At 36.1% G+C, this 23,503-nt stretch overlaps 1 protein-coding gene across 1 annotated transcript in view; it reads left to right on the forward strand.

Annotated features, from left to right (window-relative positions):
• DNAH12 (dynein axonemal heavy chain 12) overlaps positions 1-23,503 on the forward strand; it is a 153,189-nt gene that overhangs the window by 122,891 nt on the left and 6,795 nt on the right. Inside the window, exons 59-69 of the mRNA XM_045530444.1 lie at positions 678-818; positions 5,209-5,367; positions 5,539-5,683; positions 9,864-10,014; positions 10,222-10,475; positions 10,686-10,826; positions 14,653-14,790; positions 17,956-18,189; positions 19,072-19,260; positions 21,088-21,191; positions 22,330-22,534. Of these exons, the coding sequence (XP_045386400.1) occupies positions 678-818; positions 5,209-5,367; positions 5,539-5,683; positions 9,864-10,014; positions 10,222-10,475; positions 10,686-10,826; positions 14,653-14,790; positions 17,956-18,189; positions 19,072-19,260; positions 21,088-21,191; positions 22,330-22,534 (1,861 nt within the window). The remainder of the gene's footprint in view (positions 1-677; positions 819-5,208; positions 5,368-5,538; positions 5,684-9,863; positions 10,015-10,221; positions 10,476-10,685; positions 10,827-14,652; positions 14,791-17,955; positions 18,190-19,071; positions 19,261-21,087; positions 21,192-22,329; positions 22,535-23,503) is intronic.

A 23,503-nucleotide genomic window follows, 5' to 3' on the forward strand; every position in this document is an offset into this window, starting at 1 on the left:
AAGCCAGTTAACCCTTTGGTAATTGCCTCAGTTTTCCTTATCTATAAAATAGAGATAATAATAGTACCTACCTTTTAGGGTTATTATGAGAATTAAATAAGATAATATTTGTAAAGTGTTTATAACAATGTCTGGTACTTAGTAACTGCTGTACTTGTTAAGTAAAATAAAAATAAGATTTGAGCCTATCATGTATACTATAAGAAATTTCTTTTTATGTAGGTTCTTGGTACAACACTCTCTCTTAAGTAATTGCAATCCCTAAACTTTCCCAGTTGGGATTTGGAATTTGAATTTACACAACCCACATGATGGAGGAAATTCAAATTGAAGAATTGACATAAATGTCAATAACAGGTTTTGGCAAGGATATGGAGTAATTGGAACCTTCATACAACTGTTGGTGGGATTTTAAAATAGTGTAGCCACTTTGAAAGTTCCTCAAAATATTAAACATAGGTTTGCCGTATGATCCAGCAATTCCAATTCTCTGGGTGTATACCCAAGAGAATTGAATGCATCTGTTCACAGAAAACTTTAAAGTTTTTTATTTGTTTTTAGACATAAAATACTGTATTCAGAATTTACTTGGGTTAGTTTTTCTGTTAAGTCATGTTACTTATTTTTTCTAATTTTTTTTTGACAATATATTTTCCTTTGTTTTTTTAACCTTTTAGTAACAAATCCAAAATTTTGGAAAAGCGCCTACGATATTTAAATGACCACTTCACATACAATTTATATTGTAACATATGCCGATCACTATTTGAGAAGGACAAGCTGTTATTTTCCTTTTTATTGTGCGTCAATCTTCTTCTGTAAGTTACTTGCCTTTTCTTAATTTACTTATTTTAAAAACCTACTTGGAAAATCTAACCTGTAAATATGGCTTCTCAGAGAAGGCTTTGCTTAATTTACGATTTTACTTGTGCATTTCACCAATAACAATGGCTTCTACAATAGTATTAGTGTATTGATGTTTATTTGATTTTTAAAATTTATATAACACTCCCTGTTCTAGTTTATTTGCTATTGTTGCCATCTATTTTAATATTCTCTATAGTTTAAACTCTACATTTATTATCTACAAAATAAACCTTCATTTAAATTTACCCACCTATTTACCTTTTTTTGTTGCTATTCATTTCTTTCTTCAAGTTTCCATGTAAAATCTGTTTTGTTCTGCCTGAAAAATACTTTTTAGTCTTTCATTTAGTACTAATATGTATCTGCTGGTCATGAATTCTCTTATTTCTCATGCGTGAAAATATCTTTATTTTACATTCATTCTTCAAGTGTATTTTTGCTAGGGATAGAACCTGCTTTTGGCTGGCCGCGGTGGCTCATGCCTGTAATCCTAGCACTCTGGGAGGCTGAGGCAGGAGGATCACTTGAGGCCAGGAGTTTGAGGTTGCAGTGAGCTATGATGATGCCACTGCACTCTAGCCTGAGTGACAGAGTGAGACCAATTGTCTCAAAAAAAGAATTTGCTTTCGGCACTTTGGAACTATTCCTTGTTTTCTAGCTTCCATTGTTTTGAGTTGTTCTTCTTACGAAAATAAGGCATCTTTTATCTTAGGTTGTTTTTAAAGTTTTATCTTTTTTCCTTAGTTTTTAGAGGTGTTAGTATTATGTGCTTAGATGTGCTTTAATACTCTTTTTAATTGATGTATAACATACATACAGAAAAATAATCAAAGCCTACGTGTCAATTTGATGAAAGATTATAATGAATAAGCCCATATAATTATTAACTAACCAAGAAATAGAAAGTACCAGTATCCCCAATGCCCCCTTTGTACTCTTTCTCAATCTCTGCTAGTCTCTGCTTCCTCCCCAGAGATAACCATCATACTAACTTCTAATAGTGTATTTTTCTTTTGATTTATCCTGCTTGGGATTCATAGGTATTCTTGAATCTGTGACTTAATATCAACTGTTCTGGAAAATACTTGTAATTTTTTCAAATGTTCCTTCTGCTTCATTCTCCTTCTCTTTTCTAGTTACACATATTGTAGACTTTCTCCTGTATTCCCTATGTCTCTTATCCTCTCTTCTATATTTTCTATCCCCTTGACTCTCAAAGCTTTATTCCTCTAGTTCAATAATTCTCTCTCAGGTGTATCTAATCTGCTACTAAATCCATCCATTTAATTCTAAAATTAAATATTGTAAAAATATGGAAATACTTGTATATTTTTCTTATTTTCCTTTCTTCCACAAAGATAATATACTATAGATGCTCTTTTGCATTTTTTCTATTAATAATATATAGTGGAAGTCACTTGATAGAGTTCTCCTTTATTCTTTTTGTTCAGCTTTATTGAGGTATAATTTACATACCATGCAATCCACTCATTGTAAGAATACAGTTAGGTGACTTTTAGTACATTTATCCAGTTGAGCAACCATCACCAAAATCCAATTTTAGAACATTTCCATTACTTCAAAAAGTTATCTTGTACCCATTTAGCCAGTTCCTGCTCTCACTCCCAGTCCCAGGTGACCACCAGTCTGCTTTCTGTCTCATAGTTTGTCTATTCTAGAAATTTTATGAGTGAGACTTATTTGTATAGCTAAGAATATGGCCTATGTTTGTAAGTTTTCTGTGTGCTCTTGAAAGAATGTATATTTTGCTGTTTTGGGGTGTAATGTGCTATAAATGTCAAGTAGGTCATGCTGGTCTACAAGTCTCCTATATCCTTACTGATTTTCTACTTTTTCAATCAATTATTAAAGTGTTCAAATCTCTAACTATAAGGATTTCTCCTTGCAGTTCTATCAATTTTGGTTTGTGTTGTGGTGCTCTGTTATTATTAACAGATGTATAAATCTTTAGGATTATTATGTCCTCTTGATAAATTGACTATACCCTTTTTGTACCTAATAATATCTTTTGCTCTAAAATCTCCTTTTTCCAATATTATTATGGCCCCTCCAGCTTTCTTTTGATTGGTGTTAATATGGTATATATTTTTCTATCCTTTTACTTCTAACTTATTTGTATTTTTCATATTATGCTGTGTTTCTCCAGACAGAATGTAATTAAGTCTTGCTTGTTTTATCCAATCTTACAATCACTACCTTTTAATGAGATTGATTAAACCATTTACATTTAATGTGATAATAGATATGCTCGTTTTAAATCTACCATCTTAAAATTTGTTTTCTGTTTGCCTGTTTTTTATTACACATTTTCTCTTTGTCTACTTTTCTTTGAATTGAGTATTTTTTACGATTCCAATTTTTCTCTTTTGTTGATTTATTAGCTATAATTTGTTCTATTATTTTAGTTATTTCTTTATGGTTATAGTATACCTTTTTAACTTATCAGTCTATCTTTAGTTAAAATTATACCACTTTATATATATAACTTCATATATAGTATAAGAAGTATAATTTTATTATACTTTTATAGTATACTGTAAGTATACTTCTTATATTTCATATATATGTGAAGTTTAAGAAGTAGGATAAAATTATACTACTTTATGTATATATGAAGTATAAGAACTTACAACATCTTTCCATTTTCCCCCTCTTAGCCTTGTTTTATTTTTGTTGTACATTTTACTTGTTACAAAAGTGTTATAAACTCCAGAGCATATTGTCATTACTTGGCTCTAAATAGTCAATTGCCCCTTCAACAGGGAGCTAAATAATAAGAAAAAAGTCTTTTATATTTACCTACATAGTTACCATTTCTGGTGCTCTTTATTCTTTTGTGTATATCCAGACTTCCATCTACCTGAAACTTCCTTTAACATTTCTTTTTAGTGCAGGTCTATTTGTATGAATCATTTCAATTTCTGTATATCTGAAAAAGAAATCAGTAAATTTTTATCTCAGTTTTTATATTTTTTATCTTTAGAAGTTGCATTTGGTCTTTTTAATATTGTCTATTTCTCTCTTCATTATGTCATGTTTTGCTTTAACTCTTTAGCATTTTATAATACCTCTTTTTAACATTCTTGTCTGCTAATTGCATTATCTCTTTCGCTTCTATGTCTATCTATTGACTGATTTTTCTGCTGGTTATGGACATTGTGAATTTTATATTGGTAAACGCTGGAAATTTTGTATTCCTTTAAAGAGCTTTAGATTTTACTTTTTTAGGCAGTTAAATTACTACTGTATTAGCTTGATCTTTTCAAGACTTGTGTTTAAGCTTTCTTATGGCAGTTTTAGAGTAGCCTTTAGTCTAATGCTATGTTAGCTTCACTACTAAGGTGATCCTCTCATGTCATCACTGAATTCGTTAGGTGTTCAACAAAGACTCAACTCTGGTTGGCATGAAATAATATTTCCCAGTCCTATGTGATCTCTGGGAGCTATTCAGTTTACAGCTCCTCAGACATTCTTTGCTTGGGCTCCTAGAGTTTTACCCTATTCATTCATGCCTTAGTACAGTCATGTGCCACATAACAATATTTCAAATGAACTGCATATGTGGTGATTGTTCCATAAGATTATAATACCATATTTTTACACTTTCTTTTCTGTGTTTAGATATGTGTAGATACACAAATATTAATACTTAACATTATGTTACAATTGCCTACAGTATTCAGTATGGTAGCATGCTGTATAGATTTGTAGCCTAGGAATAACAGGCTATGCCATGTAGCCTAAGTGTGCAGTAGGCTATACCATTTAGATTTGGGTAAGTATACTCTATGATGTTCACACAATGATGAAATCACCTGATGATGCATTTCTGTGAACATATCCCCATCAATAAGTGATGCATGACTGTATTTATCAGTAGAATCAAGAGAACACCTATGCAGATGTTTGGAGCTCCTTTTCCATTCCCCTCTCTCCTCTCTGGTATTCTGCCCACCAAGTCCAGCCACCTCAGCCTTCCTTAACTCTAATCTCTGTCTCCTCAATTTAGCAATACTGCTGAGCTCTCGTTTTGATCACCTCTCTGCTCTGTAGTCTGGAAAGTGCCTCTAGGCAGACAGCTGAGGCAACCATAGCAGTCACCTCATTCATCTCTCTTCCCTCAAGGCCCATAGTCCTGCACTGGCTATTGTATACTTTCCAGAAACAGTTGTTTCATTAACTTTGTCCAGTTTTCTAATAGTTTACAGCAGGAGGGTAAGTACAGTCCTGGTTATCCCATCCAGGCTATAAAAGCAGAAGTTGATGTCATTCAGTCTTAAAATCAACAATTTTATAGCAGTCCTTATTTTGGGCATACAGGGCAAAGAAAGAGATTGACTACCAGGAACTGATGTTTCTTTTAACTGGAGGAGTAAGTCTTAAGAGTGCTGAGAAAAATCCTGATCCAAGTTGGCTGCAAGATAAAAGCTGGGAGGAAATTTGTCGTGCAAGTGAATTTCCTGCCTTTGAAGGACTCAGGTAATTGTTCAAATTTGATGATTTAGCATTGAATAGTGATGGGTAAATTTGTTCTGTAATCTAGTGATTTTTAAATGGTTCTATAGTTGTCTTGTTTCTTCCCCTTGTTCAACAATCTCTTTTTAAATTTTTCCCAGTGAAAAGAATAACTATTAAACTCTTTTCCATTAGGACGCATTTTTGTGAATATATATCTGAATGGCAGGAAATCTATAACAGTAAAGAGCCACACAATGCTAAATTTCCAGAACCAATGGATAAGAGGCTAAATGAACTACAGAAACTAATAATTCTTCGGTGCTTAAGACCTGATAAGGTAAAAGACGAATGTGTTCTATTTGAGACCAAGATGATTTGCCATTTTTGAAGTATCAGTTTTAAAGTTACTGTCATTTGGTTCTTTAACTGTCATTTCAGATACTCGAAGGGGTTGATTATCCTGCTTAGGGTTCATTGAGCTCCTTGGATCTGTGGGTTTATTATTTTCCTCAATTTGGGAATATTTTTGGTCCTTATTTCTTTAAATATTTTTTGCCACCCCAAGAAGGATTTCAAGTACATATACATTAGAGTACATAATATTATGCCATAAGTGACTGATACTCTGTTAATTATTTTTGATCTTTTATATTCTGTGTATCAGTTTGGATAGTTTCTGTCGTATTTATATTTGCTGATTTCTTCTTTTGTAATATCTCATCTGGTATTAATCCCATCCAATTAATTTTTTATTTCAGTAATTACATATTTAATCTCTAGAAATTTTGTTTGGTTCTTTTTTATATATTCTCTTTCCTTTTTCACTTTGTTCATATTTTCCTTTAAATACTTGAATGCAGTTACAGCTATTTTTAAATCCTTGACTATTAATTCCATCATTTCTGGATCTGTTTCTATTGACTGATTTTACTCTTGATTATAAATTCCTGCTTCTTGGCATGTCCAGTAATGTTTGGTTGTTGGACATTGAGAATTTTATATTGTTGATGGATTGGATTTTGTTATTTTTCTGTAAAGACTGTTGAATTTTGTCCTGCTAGTTCAGGGTTCAACAAACAATACCCGTGGGCCAAATCCAGCCCATGACCTCCTTTTTTCAGCTCATGAACTGAGAATTTTTTTTACATTTTTAAAGGGTTGTTTTAAAAAGAATAACAATATGCAGCAGAAACTGTATATGTCCCACAAAGTCTAAAATATTTACTCTCTGGCCCTCTATAGAAAGTTTGTCAGCCCTTGTGGCTATGTAGTTAAATTACTTAAGTTTGAATTGTTCCTTTCAAAGATCATTTTTAAGATTTGTTAGGTGGTATGGTGGTGCATGCCTGCAGTCCTAGCTACTTGGGAGGCTGAGGTGGGAGGATTGCTTGAGGCTGCAGTGAGGTATGATCACCACTGCACTCGAACCTGATGACAGAGTGAGACTCTGTCTCTAAAAAAAAAAAAAAAATTTGTTAGATACAAGGGCCGGTCTAGAATAACCCTTATTCAATGCATAGTTTAGCCCCATCACTAAAGTGCCACCCTTCTGGGGCCTTTTACTGAATGCCCCAAGTGATCACCAAGGTCTCTCTACTGTGGCTATTGAGAACTTGAATGAGTTCCCTGGCTCACCACTCCTCAATTGGTCTTTCCTTGGCCTCATGCATGCACACCATAGTATTCAGCAAAGATTCAAAGGTACTGTTAGGCAGATTTCTGAACTTTCTTTCTGAGTAGTTCTCTCTTAATTGGAACTCTGCAACTTCCAGCAGCCTTGGCCTCTTTGAGCTCTTTTTCCTGTCTTCCCAACTCAGCATCACTGTGTTACTCTGCTTTCCACCGCTCTCCCTGTTCCACAGTCTAGAACATACCTCCAAGAAGAAAGCTGAGAGAATAACAGGGTTCACTTTGTTTCCTTTTTCTCAGGGATCACAGTCTTGTACCACCTATTGCCCAATGTCCGAAAATTGTTGTTTCATTCATTTTGCCCAATTTTTAGTTGTTTATGGTGGGATGGTAAATGTGGTCCCTATAACTATATCCTGGCTAAAAGCAGAAGATGGTGGAAAATCTTATATATGTCACAATTTATTAGTTCAAACATGCATGAAAATCTTTCTACAGGTGAGATAAGTAGGCTGACTTCTGTGTAATTCTCCTTACTCTAACTCCCAAAGACCTTTGTATATTGTTAAAACTTACCTCATTCCTCCCTACCTGATAGTTGTGTGTGTGTATATATATTAATATATCTGTGTTCCACTCTCACTAGACATAAGTTCCTTGAAGCCCAGAATAATGCTTTATTCATTATTTTATCGCCAGTAGCCTCCCTTGTTCATGGCAAACTGAGAAATGAACAGCTTTGCATCTGGGAAACACCTGCCTATTTGCACTCCACAGAATGGCTCCCTGATGGGCAACGGAAATGTTTAAAACCACATGTGGGGTTGTTGCTCTGTCTGCCATGCTTGGAAGCCTATGCTTACTTACATACCATAGCGCTTACCCCACTAGAATATATAATAATTGTCTGCTTATTTGTTGGGGTCTCCCACTAGACTGTGAGCTTCTTGAGGTTCAAGTACATATCTTACTTTGTTCTATATCTCCTGGACTCAGAGCAATGCCTGGCAGATGGCAGAAGCTCAATAAATGTCTATGAATTAAGTTGGGTTGAATTGAACTAAATTGAATTAAGCTTATATTATTCAGGGTTCTCTAGAGAAATAGAACAAAAGGGGAGGGATGTTGATTGACTGATTGAAAGGAATTGGGCTGGGCGCGGTGGATCACGCCTGTAATCCTAGTGCTCTGGGAGGCCAAGGCGTGTGGATCGCTCGAGGTCAGGAGTTCGAGACCAGCCTGAGCAAGAGCGAGACCCGTCTCTACTAAAAATAGAAAGAAATTATCTGGCCAACTAAAAATATATATAGAAAAAATTAGCCGGGCATGGTGGCACATGCCTGTAGTCCCAGCTACTTGGGAGGCTGAGGCAGAAGGATTGCTTAAGCCCAGGAGTTTGAGGTTGCTGTGAGCTAGGCTGATGCCACAGCACTCACTCTAGCCTGGGCAATAGAGCGAGACTCTGTCTCAAAAAAAAAAAAAAGAAAAGAAAAGAAAGGAATTGGCTCATGTGATTGTGGAGGCTGGCAAGTCTGCACAGTAGGCTGGCAGGCTGGAATCCCAGGGAAGAATTAATGTTGCAGATCAAGTCTGAAAGCAGTTTGCTAGCAAAAGTTCCACTTTATCAGTGGAAATCAGGCTCTTTCTCCTAAGGCTTTCAACTGATTGGATGAGGCCCACCCACATTATGGAGGAAGGTAATGTGCTTTACTCAAAGTCTATTTATTTAATACATTGACTGCCACACTAGAAAAAAAATTTCTTTCCTTGGGGCCATGGTGTTTTGTTACAAAAATAAAACAAAAACTTTGAAAACAAAATGATCCTTTCTAATTTAATGAAAAATTTGTTATTTTTTATTGTTTTCTGTGTATGAGTTATATGCAAATTGAAAAATAGTTCACATGGCTCCCAAGGTGAAGAGATGTGTGAGTTACACATGCTTCACGAGGCCCTGGGCTCAAAACTAGCGTGAGTTAAATACAATTCACACGGAAGTTAATGTGTTAAACATTAATCTCATCTAAAAAAATACCTTTACAGCAACATGTAGACTACTATTTGTCCAAATATCTGGGTATTATGGCCTCACAGACCATCTTTGGCTCATCTATATAACACTGTGATAGGTAAAAAATAATATCTAAGTGTAGTTATAATTTATATTTTTTATGAGTATTAGGGTATAGACTAAGGTGCTGTAACAAAGAGATCTAAAATACAGTGGCTCAAATAAAATAGAAGTTAATTTCTCTCTCTCCTAGCAGCCCAGAGGCAAATGATTAGGGCTGACAGGACAGCTCAGTTCTTGAGATCATCCAGAAACTCATGCTCTGAGTGTGGTCTCTCTCATGCCTACAGTGTGGTCCTCATCAGCAAGACTGAAGCTGGCTGTGAACACTGTCGAAGAGGGAAAGAAAGTGTGGAAGGCAAATAGCTTCCTTATAAAAATATGATCTGGAAGTTCCATATATAATTTCTACTTGTATATCTCTCCAGCAAAACTTAGCCACATGGCCACATTACCTGCAAGAAATGTTGGGAAAACTTAAGATTCTGTTACCAAAAAGAGACAAAGAAGTGGGATAATTTGTAGTCTCTGCTATACTGAATGAGGTTGAGCATATTTTAATATGTTTAAGATCCATTTCTACTTCATTTTCTGTAAACAGTTCATCTCCATTGCCCATTTCACTTTTGGATTGTTTGTCTTGCCCTATAGATTTACAGACATTGTTATATATCAGAAAAATTAGTGCTTTGTTTATGATATGCTGCATGCTTTTCTTGACCATTAGATTCAAATTTTATTCCCTATTTTTTTAAATAATAAATCTATTATGTGAAATAAAAATTACTCTAACGATCATTTCTTCTCTCTTCAATAGATAGCCCCAGCTATAACAAATTATGTAACTGACAAATTAGGGAAAAAGTTTGTAGAGCCTCCACCATTTGATTTGACAAAGAGTTACTTGGATTCAAATTGCACCATTCCCTTAATTTTTGTGCTATCTCCAGGAGCAGATCCTATGGCCAGTAAGTGACTATACTGTAAACTTTTAAGAAATTATAAATAAAACATCTTGCTCAATACCCATTTCTTATGTGATTACAAATCAGTTAGTAAACCTAGTATTTATAGGGAAAGGTAACTAGAATTTTCTATGACAAAACACCTATACATATGGCATATCGTATAATTTTAGAGTAAGTAGTGTGACCATATTTTTGTGCCCTTCATAGGTCTGCTGAAATTTGCAAATGATAAATCCATGTCTGGAAATAAGTTTCAAGCTATTTCACTGGGTCAGGGACAAGGACCAGTTGCAACAAAAATGATAAGAGCCGCAGTAGAAGAAGGAACTTGGGTTTGTCTACAGAATTGTCACCTTGCAGTCTCTTGGATGCCCATGTTGGAAAAAATATGTGAAGATTTTAATTCTGAAACCTGTAACTCTTCGTTTAGGCTTTGGCTCACAAGCTATCCATCTCCAAAAGTATGCTTATTTCCTGTAGAGTTCAGTATATTTATTTAGCTATCTGTTACACTGTGTATCCTAATCAAGTTTTAGATGCTTAACCTTAAGAGGTTTTAAAAATATTTCTGTAGTTCTCCATTATACCTATTTTTTTAATCCACTAGTGTGTGGATTTTTAGAACCTGAGCTTATTACCTTGTGTAATGCTTTCTATTTATTTTGTCCTAGTTCCCAGTAACAATTCTACAGAATGGAGTAAAAATGACTAATGAACCTCCCACGGGTCTTCGGCTAAATCTCCTTCAATCATATCTCACTGATCCAGTTTCTGATCCTGAGTTTTTCAAGGGATGCCAGGGAAAGGAACTGGTAATATTCATCTTCTGGAACTTTTAAAATGTATTTTTATACTGATAAAATATGGAAATGTAAAATTTTTATTTAATAATTTTTTTATACTTTAAGCATACCCTACAAGACAGAAATTATGCTTATCTTGTTCATCATTTTATTCCCAGTGGTTTCTGTTCTGCTTCCCATATAGTAGACATTAAAATAAATGTTGAATGAATGAATATATCATACTTTGTAAACCAAAGCCCAACAGTATTTTTTATTAAGACCTGAAAGTAGAAATCTATTTTCACATCATTTATTTATTCTTTCAACAAATAAGTGTGCTGGGCACTCTCCTAGATACTAGGTATAAAGGCAATGAGAACAAAATAGACACACAAAGAAATCTGCCTTCATGGAACTTAAATTCTGGGGGAATCATGCTTTAGCATATTAATAATGCTTTTTGGTATATCCATCTAAAACAGTTTTATACAGGGTATTGAGGAGTTTAAGGGTCACAATAAATAGTACTCATTTCCCTGCCTGAATTCTTACTAATTGAGAAAAAAACTCTAAACATATGAGAACCAAATTATAACCTTAATTATTGACATAGGCTAGGTTGGAAGATGTAACATATCTATAACCAAAGTGGTTTCATATTACTGAACCCAGAATTAAGAAAATTTATCCACCGAGGGGAACAAAGGAAAACTCAGTTTCCTGCAGGAAGCTCACTTCTAAGAGAGAAGCTAAGCCAAGCATATCTAGTTAATTTTCCCCAAATTTATCAGTCAGATAGGCCCCTCCCCTCTCTTACAGTGAGTACAAGGACAGAGAAAACTCAGGAGTATTATATTAATTGAGGCCTCCCCACATGGGAGGAAATAGTACTGGGAAAAAATCATCCCCCTGTCATCATCCCAACATATACTACTTATTGTATTTGCCTATTTGAGCTTGAAAAAGAGTGATAGTGAAGGTAAAATAAAGAACTGAATTCTTTGAAAGTCAGCTAGTTTCCCTCTGCCTAATGATACTTCTGTGTTCCCCTAGTTCTACACAGTAATTTCGTTTGTAACTCTGGGAGAAAGGGAATATTTTGTGGTTTGGGCTAGAAAGAGAGCTTAGTAGAATGGAGAAGGTAGCGTGGTCTCTGATCCCCATCCAGAGTTTGAGCCCCTGCAATTAGAGGTGAAGGCCAGAAACAGAGAAGGGAAGCTTTGAAAGATTTTAAGCACAAGCAGAACTAATTTGGGGTCAGATGACTCAAATAAAAATGGTGCTGAGTTGGAGAAGACACACTCTGGCTCCTTCTGCATTACAACATTGAGCAAGCAATGCTGGCACCTTAAGTATTGGGATTTGTGAGACATCTGAAGTTAGCACCCTTGCCATGTATCATGTTTATGAGGAACAGTGGCAATGAGTAAGGCTTCATCAAGCAACTTCTCTGGTGGTACAAACAAATGGAAGCTGGTGTAAGAGAAGAAAAGAGTGTAAATGGCCTATGACATGGGGTCTCAGTGTGCATCAGATTCTCCTGGAGGGCTTGTTCAAACACCTCTTGGGGGGCCTCACCCCCAGAGTTTCTGATTCAGAGGTCTGGGATGGGGCTTTAGAATTTACAGTTCTAACAAATTCCTAGGTGATATTGATGCAGCTGGTCCTGGAATCACACTTTGAAAACCATTGCCTTAGGGTTTCTGCAGATGACTGTTTTGTAGATACATAAGAAACTCCACTGGAGGCTCCCAGAAATAGCTGGGATGCCCTTTGATAAAGCTAATTTTGACAATTCAGCCAGCAATAATTTCAACTGTCATTGTTTGCTATTAAAAGTAAATAGATCTTTATAGTCACAGGTTGTTGATGTCTTGGGCATCTGAATTATCTAGCAATGATATTAGTTATTTGTCGGTTTGTATATCTGTCTCCTATAATCAGTTGTATTCTCCTTAAGAGCAGGCATACATTTCTGTGTCTTCATTCATTCATTTAATATATATTTATTGAACACCTACTAGGTGCAAGGCACTCTTCTAGGACCTGGTAATATCGCAATGAACATATAAATGTATAAAAACATATAAAAATCCTTGACTTCGTGGAGCTTACATTTTAGTTGAAGGAAACCTATGGAAGGCAAGCTCAATCATAATACCCATAAAGCTGAGGGACTTGTTAAAGATAAAAATGTCGGCGCCCCACTCCTGGGATTCTGACTCACTAAATTTGAAGTAGGGGCTCAGGAACTTGTATAAATACAGCACATGATACACCAGAACTAAGTGGGATTTACCCCTGGGATGCAAAGATGATTCAACTTATAAAAATCAATTAATGTGATACACATTAACAGAATGAAGGAAATTCATTGATTTACATGATCATCTCAATAGATGCAGAAAAAGCCTATGACAAAATTCAATACTCAGTCATAATAAAAACTCTCAACAAACTAGGAAAAGAACCAAATTATATCAACATAGTAAAAGCAAATATGAAAAGTCCACTCCACAGCTAATATACTCAACAGTGAAAAACTGAAAGTTTGCCCTCTGTGATCAGGAACAAGACAAGGAGGCCACCCCTTTCCCTTCTATTCATCAGAGATGGGAAGTCGTAGCTGGAACAATTAGACAAGAAAAAGAAAGCAAAAGGCATCCAAATCAGAACAGAAGTAAAGTCCCTGTTTGCAGATGTAAATTAAGTAATTGCTCTCATTACCAAAAGGGTCTTCTGCTATTATATATTTCATCACAGCGTTCATCTAGATATTTAAAATATGCTTTGATTTACTTACAACATTTCAAGAATACATCTATTCAGTAAAGCATTAGTGTACTTACATTTTAATATTAAAGAAATAGTTTTTTCTACTGCATCACATAAAAATAGCTGGCTAGATTTTCATTGGATTTGGAGCTATGTTTGAAATGGTCTAACTTAAAATACATGCCATGTATCATACTTGAAATTTATTTGAGGGGACCTTAAAGAAATGGGTGGCCATTCTCTACAGCACTGACACAGTTTAGCGAGAGGCCAACGTGACATACATATCACACACACAAATATGCCACGAACAGATCAAATAAACAGTGGTTTCAAAAATTATTTACAGCTGGGCACAGTGGCTCATGCCTGTAATCCTGGCACTTTGGGAGACCGAGGCAGGAGGATCACTTGAGCTCAGGAGTTCGAGACCAGCCTGAGCAAGAGCAAGACCCTATCTTTACAAAAAATAGAAAAATTTAGCTGGATGTGGTGGCACATGCCTGTAGTCCCAGCTACTCGGGAGGCTGAGGCAGGAGGATTGCTTGAGCCCAGGAACTTGAGGTTGCAGTAAGCTGTTATGATGCCACTACACTCTAGCCTGGGTGACAGAGTGAGACACTGTCTCAAAAAAAAAAAAAAAGTTTTCCAAATGGAAAGTCACAAAGTCAGGGATTATGTATTGTGATTTATTCATATCATAATGATTAATCATTCCTCTGCACTTGTAGTCTCAAGTATATGCCACCAAGTCTAGAGAATAACATTCAAATATTTAAGTTGTAAATGTCTATGAATAATACCAAAGTATTAGTGGCCAATAGTTTGGTAAAATGATAACATTTTTGCATTTTAATAAAGTTTAATATTATTGTAGTTTATCTAGCTTTGGAAGTTTGAATTAAGTCATAAGATGAACACTTTTTACAGTTAAATATTATTTTAGATAGCATCATTTTAAAATAGAAGTTTGTAGGGATAAGTGCTCATAGAATCTTGTAATGGAAAAAAAAATTCCCTTTATTTTACTGATAGAAATCTGATGAGAATTTTTTCTTGTATAATTTTTATATTAAAGGCATGGGAGAAGTTGCTGTTTGGAGTTTGTTTTTTTCATGCCCTTGTGCAAGAGAGAAAGAAATTTGGTCCTCTTGGTTGGAATATTCCATATGGATTTAATGAATCAGACTTGCGCATCAGTATCCGACAACTACAGGTAAAGTTAGAAAGAAATTAACATTTGTGAAGGATCACTATTTACCTGGCCGTATGCAAGTCCCTTTGCTTAGAATAACTGATCCAGTTCTCCCAACACCACTAATAGGTGGGCAGATAGTAATAACTATGGTTATGAAGCACTATCTCTGTCTAGATTCTTTCTGCTGCAAGTGATGAAAAACCTGATTCAAACTGGCTTAAACCATAATGAAACTTATTATCTCATATAAAAAGGAGATTCAGAGGAAGGACAAGCTCTGGGGTTGGTTGATTCAGCAACACAACAGTGTTGTCGTCAAGGACCCTGGTTCTTTCCGTCTTTTTGCAGTGCCACCCTCAGTGTTAGCTTTATATAGGTCCTCACTATCTTCTACTCTCCTCCTCTACTTAGTCAATTCTACAGTTTAGGTCTATCAATCAACAGAAAGAGCTTGTCTACTTTAAGCAGAAAAGTAATTTATTGAAAGGAAATTGGGTTGCTCAAAGATGTCTGGAGAGCCAAGCTCAGAGGAAAGTATCTAGAGTCATGTGCAGAATCATACCATGTCTGGTAAGGGCAGCATCTCTACCTTTGTTGAATATCAGACACCACAGCTTGCATGGCTGCCACGTAGACTCTAGTCTACTGCAGGGCCTCTGATGCCAAGACCATATTCAAAGAGACTCTTATGCTGTTCCTACCTCTTTGTACCCTAATCCCCCCAGTTAGTCTCAGGTGGATGCAGCTCAGTAGCCAGGCCCAGGTCACAGGTGTAGGCTTTCACTGTAAGGGAGCTTGGGAAAGTGAGGGGCTGGCTTTTCATACAACCACAGAAGATTAATATTTTTCTGCTTCTTTGCTGTTCTGAAGTACCTTTATGAAATGGGGCCTCATGAAGGGAAAAGGGAAGCATTGATAAAGCCCAATTATATGCTGTTAGATTTCAGTCAGGTAGGTTTTTGTAAGACTATAATTATTTAATCATGTTTATGCTAAACTTTAAAATAAAAAATTACAACAGATGATTTTTATAAAAATTATTGATATTTTATCAACTCTTTAAAAAATATCAGAGCACAAACCTTAACTGGAATAAATCTGTCAATTTGAAAATCCTTTTAACAATTGTTGAAATTGTTGTGTATGGAATTGTAAATACATGATGAAATGACATTGATTTTAAACATTGGCTTGTGAGACCAGTTTGGTTGGTACAGCCTAAGCTTGAAGAACATTTTGCTAAAATCATCATACTGCACATAGTCAATCAACTGAGAATTTTTCCATTTTCTGGCTGGGCCCCGGCCTGCAACTTCCAGTGTCATCAACCTTCCTAGCCCCAACACTGGAAACTGCAAGCATTGGCTGGATCCATCTTTCATATCTTTAGGGACTGGAAACATGAGAAGGGATTAATCTTTAAACCATCTTCACCTGGTCGTACCCATAGGATCCCTCTCCGCAGAAAGGCAAATAAGAAAACTGATGGCTAAGTGGATAGACAACCAGGGAATGAGTTTTTGGTCTCTACTTCTTGCATATTTAACATTAAATTCTCTTGGGGTCTCTTCCTTCAATTTTGGGGAGGGAAGAGACCCAGTTGAACATACTTTCTCCTCCCACAAAGAGAGGAAGGGGAGAAACTTTCCTCTTTTCACAAATAACCCCTTCTCAAAAAAAGATGACCTTGAGCCAGGTGTAGTGGCTCTCGCCTGTAATCCTAGCACTCTGGGAGGCCAAGGCAGGCAGATCGTTTGAGCTCAGGAGTTCGAGACCAGCCTGAGCAACAGTGAGACCACATCTCTACTAAAAAAAATAGAAAGAAATTAGCTGGACAACTAAAAATATGTAGAAAAAATTAGCTGGGCATGGTGGCACATGCCTGTAGTCCCAGCTACTCAGGAGGCTGAGGCAGGAGGATCGCTTGAGCCCAGGAGTTTGAGGTTGCTGTGAGCTAGGCTAACGCCACGGCACTCACTCTAGCCTGGACAACAGAGTGAGACTCTATCTCAAAAAAAAAAAAAGATGACCTTCCTTTTTTCTCAGCCCCCCTCTCATATCTCTTGACATTTTTCTTCCTTCTGAAAACATGGGAATCCTAAACAAAGAATTAGGCCTTCTTTTAACTTGGCTCTGGAGAATTTAGAAATATTTTTTCTCAGTTGTACACCATTTCTTTTCTTTTTTTTTCTTGGCTCCTCTCATTTGCCAAAATGTACACCATTTCTGCTATAATTCCTGCACTATTAGGTAACCTTCATGGACAGGAAAAGCTCTCAACCTGTAACTTATACCATCCCAGTACACATACTACCAAAAATTCCTGTATATTAGAAAATGTATGGGATCTGGAACTGGAAGAAAAAAATTCAGGCCTTCATATTGCTTCACATTTTCCAGACTCCATTTCCTACTCTACAGAGTTAGTGGAAGATGAATAAGACAATGTAAATGCTATGCAAATAGTTTCTATTACGATTATTATAATAATAATAAGGAAATTAGAATTGATATGTATTGTCCACCAGTAGAACTGTGTCATAGTGTGTGAATGAGGCTCTGGCACTAAAGTTTGAAATTGCTTTGTTTTTCTCACATTGTAAAAGATGCCCTAAACCAGGCGTCTGGTTCTCAGCCTTGACATCACTGGCATTTTGGGACAGATAGTTTTTTGCTGTGGGCAGCTGTCCTGTGCATTGTTTAGCAGCATCCTGGACCTCTACCCAATAGATGTCAGTAGCACCCCACCCCTACCACAGTTGTGACTATCTAAATTATCTCCAGACATTGTCACATGTACCCTTGGGGACAAAACTGATCCCAGTTGAGAGCCAGTGCTCTAAAACAAGGTTTATCCAAATTCATATGAAAAAGACTTGGTAATTTCCATGTCATCTTTTTTGTATTAAATGTTTTTCTCATTACAGAAACAATATATATTTATTTCAGAAAAAATTGGAGATGCAGATAAGCAAAGTAATTTAAAATAAAATACTAGCAATCCCAGCCACCCAAAGACAGCCCATGAATTCTTTCAACCCTTCTAGATATGTAGATAGATAAATAATTTAATGTCATCTTGAAATGGAAATGAAATGAAAGACTTTTTTTTTTTCTGCCTGCTGTCGTGGAATGCTAGTGAAAGACTTTAAAACTTTTCTTGTTTCATTTCCTTTGTTTCAGTTATTTATAAATGAATATGATACAATTCCATTTGAAGCTATATCTTATCTGACCGGGGAGTGTAATTACGGAGGAAGGGTGACAGATGATTGGGACAGACGTCTCCTGTTAACCATGCTGGCTGACTTTTATAATTCACATATAATTGAAAACCCTCATTATAAGTTTTCTCCCAGTGGAAACTATTTTGCGCCTCCCAAAGGCACTTATGAGGACTACATTGAATTCATTAAGGTAACTGATGTCATTGGAAATAGGGTTATATTTGTGTGTGATTTTTCTAAAAGCAAATGGTGAAATGTTCCCCTCTAATGTATAGGTTTAGACGAGTATTACAGTTTCGATCAACTTTCAGTACCTTTATTTCCTAGTAATTACTGAAAATTGGAAAAGTTTGAGTCTTTTGTTATTTGCTATTTAGCTGATTTTTAACCCTTTTTTGGTCTGCGCATGTCTGCCTTATGACTTAATGTATCGTAGGGGAGGAAAAACCTTTGCTTTGCCCTCTTGTGTTCAGTGGTTGGGCCTGCCAATTAAACAGACAAAAAACAGATGAGCAGGAGAAAAGGCATATAATTTGTATCAAAATAACTACTTTTATGTGTACTGGGGCTTTGCAGAAAAGGAGTGAAAACCAAATGAAGCAGTTATACTTGGACATTTACCATGTTAGCAAAGGAAGATAAATTGTGGAGAAGTAACTAGACAAATGAAAGGGGGTTTGTGCTTCTACAGATGGTAAAGGGGTAATGCATTCTAGGAAAGCGATTAGAAAATATATGGGGGAAACTAATGGAATATAAGGGTTACTGTAGTAAGGTCTGTTTAAGCAGATTCAACTCTGTGCCAGCTCTCTGTCTCTGGTGACAAGGGTCACTCTCCTCATCCTAGTACAGGAAAGGGGGAAATTTATGCCACAGTCACAAAGAAAAATTTAGATCCTGCTTTTAGGCAGATAAGGGGAGGGCATAGAACTCTTTCTATATCTGTTGATTCTTAATTGCCCCCCACTCAAAATAATCCTTGTACCAAAGTGGCATGTTTTGGGAAGGAATATCCTGATCCCCTTCAGTATCCAGTAAAAATGTCATGCATGCTTAATCTACTTTCTGGTAGAAACTTCCATTTACTCAACACCCTGAGATATTTGGACTGCATGAAAATGTTGACATCTCCAAAGATCTTCAACAAACAAAAATCCTCTTTGAGTCATTGCTGCTCACCCAAGGAGGCTCCAAACAGACAGGAGCCTCAGGAAGTACTGACCAGATTCTATTAGAAATTACCAAAGATATTCTCAACAAGGTAATGTTTAGCTTAAATTATGTTGCTTTTAATATAATATAAATAGAAATGGTACTGAAATGACAATTCGAAAACTTCATGTACCAGCATTGTAACCTTGAGCAAGATATTTTGCCTCTTTAAGCATTAGTCTCCAAATCTGTTAAGTGGTGGTAATAGAACCTATTGCATAAGGTTTTTGAGAACATTAAGGAGATCATGAATTTAAAATGGTTTGCAAAATGCCTGGCACATAGTAAGTTCTTAGTAACTATAGTTGTGGAGGAGCTAGTGTACATATGATTTATTATTATTTCTTTTAAAAAAAAGGTAAAGGGCCTACTTTTAAAAATAGAGGAAATGTTCTGAACTTGCTGGTTCAAGGAGAGAATAGTTTTTAACCTAGACCTGAGGAAGTGAGGAGGCACAGGTATAGATTAGATCTAGACACAGATAAGATCGGTGCTAAGTCAGCTGCTACAGCTTTTTCTTTTCATAATGCAATCCAATGTACTTAGCCCTTCTAAGTAAAGTGGAATGGCGCTCTCTAGTCTCATCTTTTCCCTGTAAGTCTTTCCCTGTAAGGAACTACTAAGGTGTACTTTTAAAAGATTATGATCTTAAGCACAGATGTTCACAACTCCCTTCCAAGGTAAGTACTATAATTATCCCCAGATTTCAGTGTCAGGCACTCTTAACAGAGCAGAACCCGGCCCTAGTCCACGTGCCTTCAAAGCCATGGCTGCGCCACTAGTTTACCCTCACTCCATTCCCTCAGGGGAGCCTACTCAGCGGAGGCCTGGCTGTGGCCACTGGGGGAGGCAGGAGAGAAGCACTGCCCGAGCTGTGGGCAAAAGCCAACTAGCATGCTCCAGCCCCAACTCCTGTACTGCTTCTGCCATAGTGCCTCTTCTCACCCCTGGCCCTACTGCTTCTATGGTTTATCACTGTGGGGAAAGGTTCTGGCCCTCGCAGGATGGGGGCTCTTACAAGATCCCTAACAAGGTACCTGGCAGAGGCATTTGGGACATATATGGGGCAAGAGAGTTGTCTGAGCCAAGGGGCCCTTGAATGACAACACCTATGTGACTTAGAAGAACTCTTTCATAGTAGCCAGGGACTATCACCTGGGACAGTATAGGCAGCTCAGCCTTCTTAGTTTAGGACTTCCCTGATTGGGAAACTTCTTTGCCCCTTTAGAAGTATGAATTCCAATGTCTTGAGACTTGATCGTCAGTCCCAATGTTCCCTTCATCACTGCTCCTTAAGTGTCTCTGAGATGCTTCGTAGAAATCAGGCACTCAATGGCCTTCTCTCCTGCTATGTCCTAGAACCCTGCTACATTTACACAGAGTAATTATTTGACAGCGGGGTAAGCTAAGCTATTTGGAGCCAGCTGATAACTGATTAGAAATAAATATGAAACAGTTATGAAATCATTTTTATGAATGGAAATCAGTTTTGTGAATGGAAAATAAGATTCAACTTACTAAAAGAAATTAGACAGCTTTTCAGAAATATATATCTTTTGTAAAGTGCTCTAGTCGTTAAGAATATGGGGCTTAGAGTCAGAGACTTGTGGATTAAACAGACCATTTTTAGCTGTGTGCCCTTGGACCAGTTACTTAAATTCTCTGTATGCAACTGTCTTTATCTGTAAAATGAAAGGAGTAATGAACACCTAAGATTTTATGGAAAGGATGAAATAAGATAATGTGTCCAGAACAGTTAGCACAGTGCCTCACACATAGTAACACCCTATTGTTAGCTATTATTAATATTACAGCTGAGTGAAGCTAATTATTCATTCTGAGAGTAATTTGTGATCTTCAAAATCTATTCTTTTAGCTCCCTTATGATTTTGACATTGAAGCAGCACTGATAAAGTATCCTGTGAGATATGAAGAGAGTATGAATACTGTGTTAGTACAAGAAATGGAAAGATTTAACAAGTAAGAGTCTATATCCCCAGTGATTCAGAAGGCAACCAGCTAAAGGCGATAAAAAGATACAATGGTTTCAAATTGAAAACTTCAAGAAATGTTATCAAAACCTGTCATTTCTTTAGACTTTTCCCCTTTCTGCTCCATAACAGAGGATATCTTTTTAATGTAAAAATAAAAGAAAAGGAGATCTGTTCTTACTGGTTAAAAATATTCATTAATTACAATTTCTTACCCATCTATTACTATTTTCTGGATTAAAGACAGAATAAGTGTTAACTAGGCCTATGTATAATTGTATTTTTTGTCATTGTTCTGTGACCTGACACATAAGTACCTCTCTTTCCTTACTGAGTCCAATCCAATCAATCTAAGTTGAATAGGTATCCCATGATAACAATCCAATTATTTGCTTTGAATTTTTTAATTGAATTTTCTTCAATTTAATGCAGGCTTAAGGAATGGAGAATTGTTTTGGTTATGAATTTTCTGTAGAGTTTCCAAGTTTATTTTGGTTTCCAGACTTGTTGACATTTTAAAATAAAATATAATAAAACACGTGATGCCTTAATTCAGTATTTCTTATACAAAGATTATATTTATTTACGTATAATAACATGCTGTCTCTCAGCTGCTTAGGCTTCTAGCCTAAAACCCTCATTATAAGTATATTTGTGATATTCTTAGCAGTTTGGGCCTAAGTTGGAAGCAAAGTATTTGCAAATGTATGAATGAGTATACAGTTTATGTTTTAATGCAGTGTTTCCCTAGTTTGCATAACACTTTTATAACTTTTTTCATATTTTCATGTCACTCATAATATTGTTTACTTGGTATTGTTCCTTAAATAATTCTCTTCTTAAATGAGCCAAGTCCTAAGCAAAAATAGCCAGTAAGCAAAAATTTTGATATGCCAGTTATATTACATTCTATATTTTAAAATATGTATGTAATAATTAACATGAAAAATGTTCACACATGTGTCACCTAAAATGACCTCACATCCCATGAAATGGGAGGTGAACACTCTTTGGGAAACACTCCCATAAAGCTGTGAATGAGATTCCTGCTATCCTTCTTCTGGAAAGACTATATGTTGATATTTACCACCATATATATGCTAACGACATAATTTCTTTCATTGCAGCTTAATTAGAACTATACGTAAAACCCTACTGGACCTTGAAAAGGCTATTAAGGGCGTGGTTGTAATGGATTCTGCATTGGAGGCTCTCTCTGGCAGCTTACTTATTGGAAAGGTTCCAGAAATATGGGCCAAACGATCATACCCAAGTCTTAAACCCCTAGGAAGTTACATCACAGATTTTCTAGCCCGGTTGAAGTTTTTACAGGTAAAAGGTTGGTTTTATAAACATACATACACACACACACAATTTTTTTTGTATGTTTTTGGTTGATTGGGGCAATGTTAGTAATGGGCTGTGATCGCTTGAATGTCTCTTGAGTTGAATGGAATGTGATTAGTAGTTCCATGGTAATCCAACCAAAATTTTAGAATATTGAAAAAGACACACATTTCAAAGCACTGATTGAAAAATTAAAATTTTACATTACCCAAACCCGAGTAATATGTGACATTTACATATTTCCAGATTCTATGTTTATTGTTCTAGGAGACCACAGTTTAATGTTGTCTCATGATTTTAATACTGATAGTAAATCACCAAAAAAGCAAAGCTTGGATTTATCAATAATTAGCTGTTGTCTTAAAATTGCCTCTTATCCTCTTATCTGATAAAACCAGGGAAAAGATGAGTACTTGGAATCCTCTCACCCTCCTGCACTGATAAACACAAGGCAGGACACTGCTTTTCCTTCTCAGCTCCACTGCTTGCTCCCATCCTATGGTTGATGTTTATGCAGGAGTATGGGGCGGGGAGAATCCCAAAAATATTTTTTGGAAATTCACACAGGTATATGATCTTTCAGTGTTCAGTTGCCGTTTTATTAATAAAATACAAAAGCTTTGTTTCACTGCATAAGCTAATCATATAACAGCCAGTGTTTATGAGGACCTGGCTTTCTCATATATCCCTTTAAATTTTTTGTTAATCTGATAGGTCAACCATATCTTGTTGTTTCAATTTGACTTTCTTTGATTATTAGTGAGCCTGTGCTTCTTTTGCCACGTGTGTTTTCCATTTGTATTTTCTTCCGTGAATTGCCTATTCATATCTAGGCCCATTTTTCTTTTGTATTATTTTTTAATTTATAGAAGCCTTTTATGTAGATGATGTGTGTAACAAAAGAAACAGTATGGAATAGAATACTGAAAGGGTTTCTTCCTTTGTCCTCTTACC

Source organism: Lemur catta, chromosome 18 (assembly GCF_020740605.2).
Source record: "Lemur catta isolate mLemCat1 chromosome 18, mLemCat1.pri, whole genome shotgun sequence".
NCBI classification, from domain to species: domain Eukaryota; kingdom Metazoa; phylum Chordata; class Mammalia; order Primates; family Lemuridae; genus Lemur; species Lemur catta.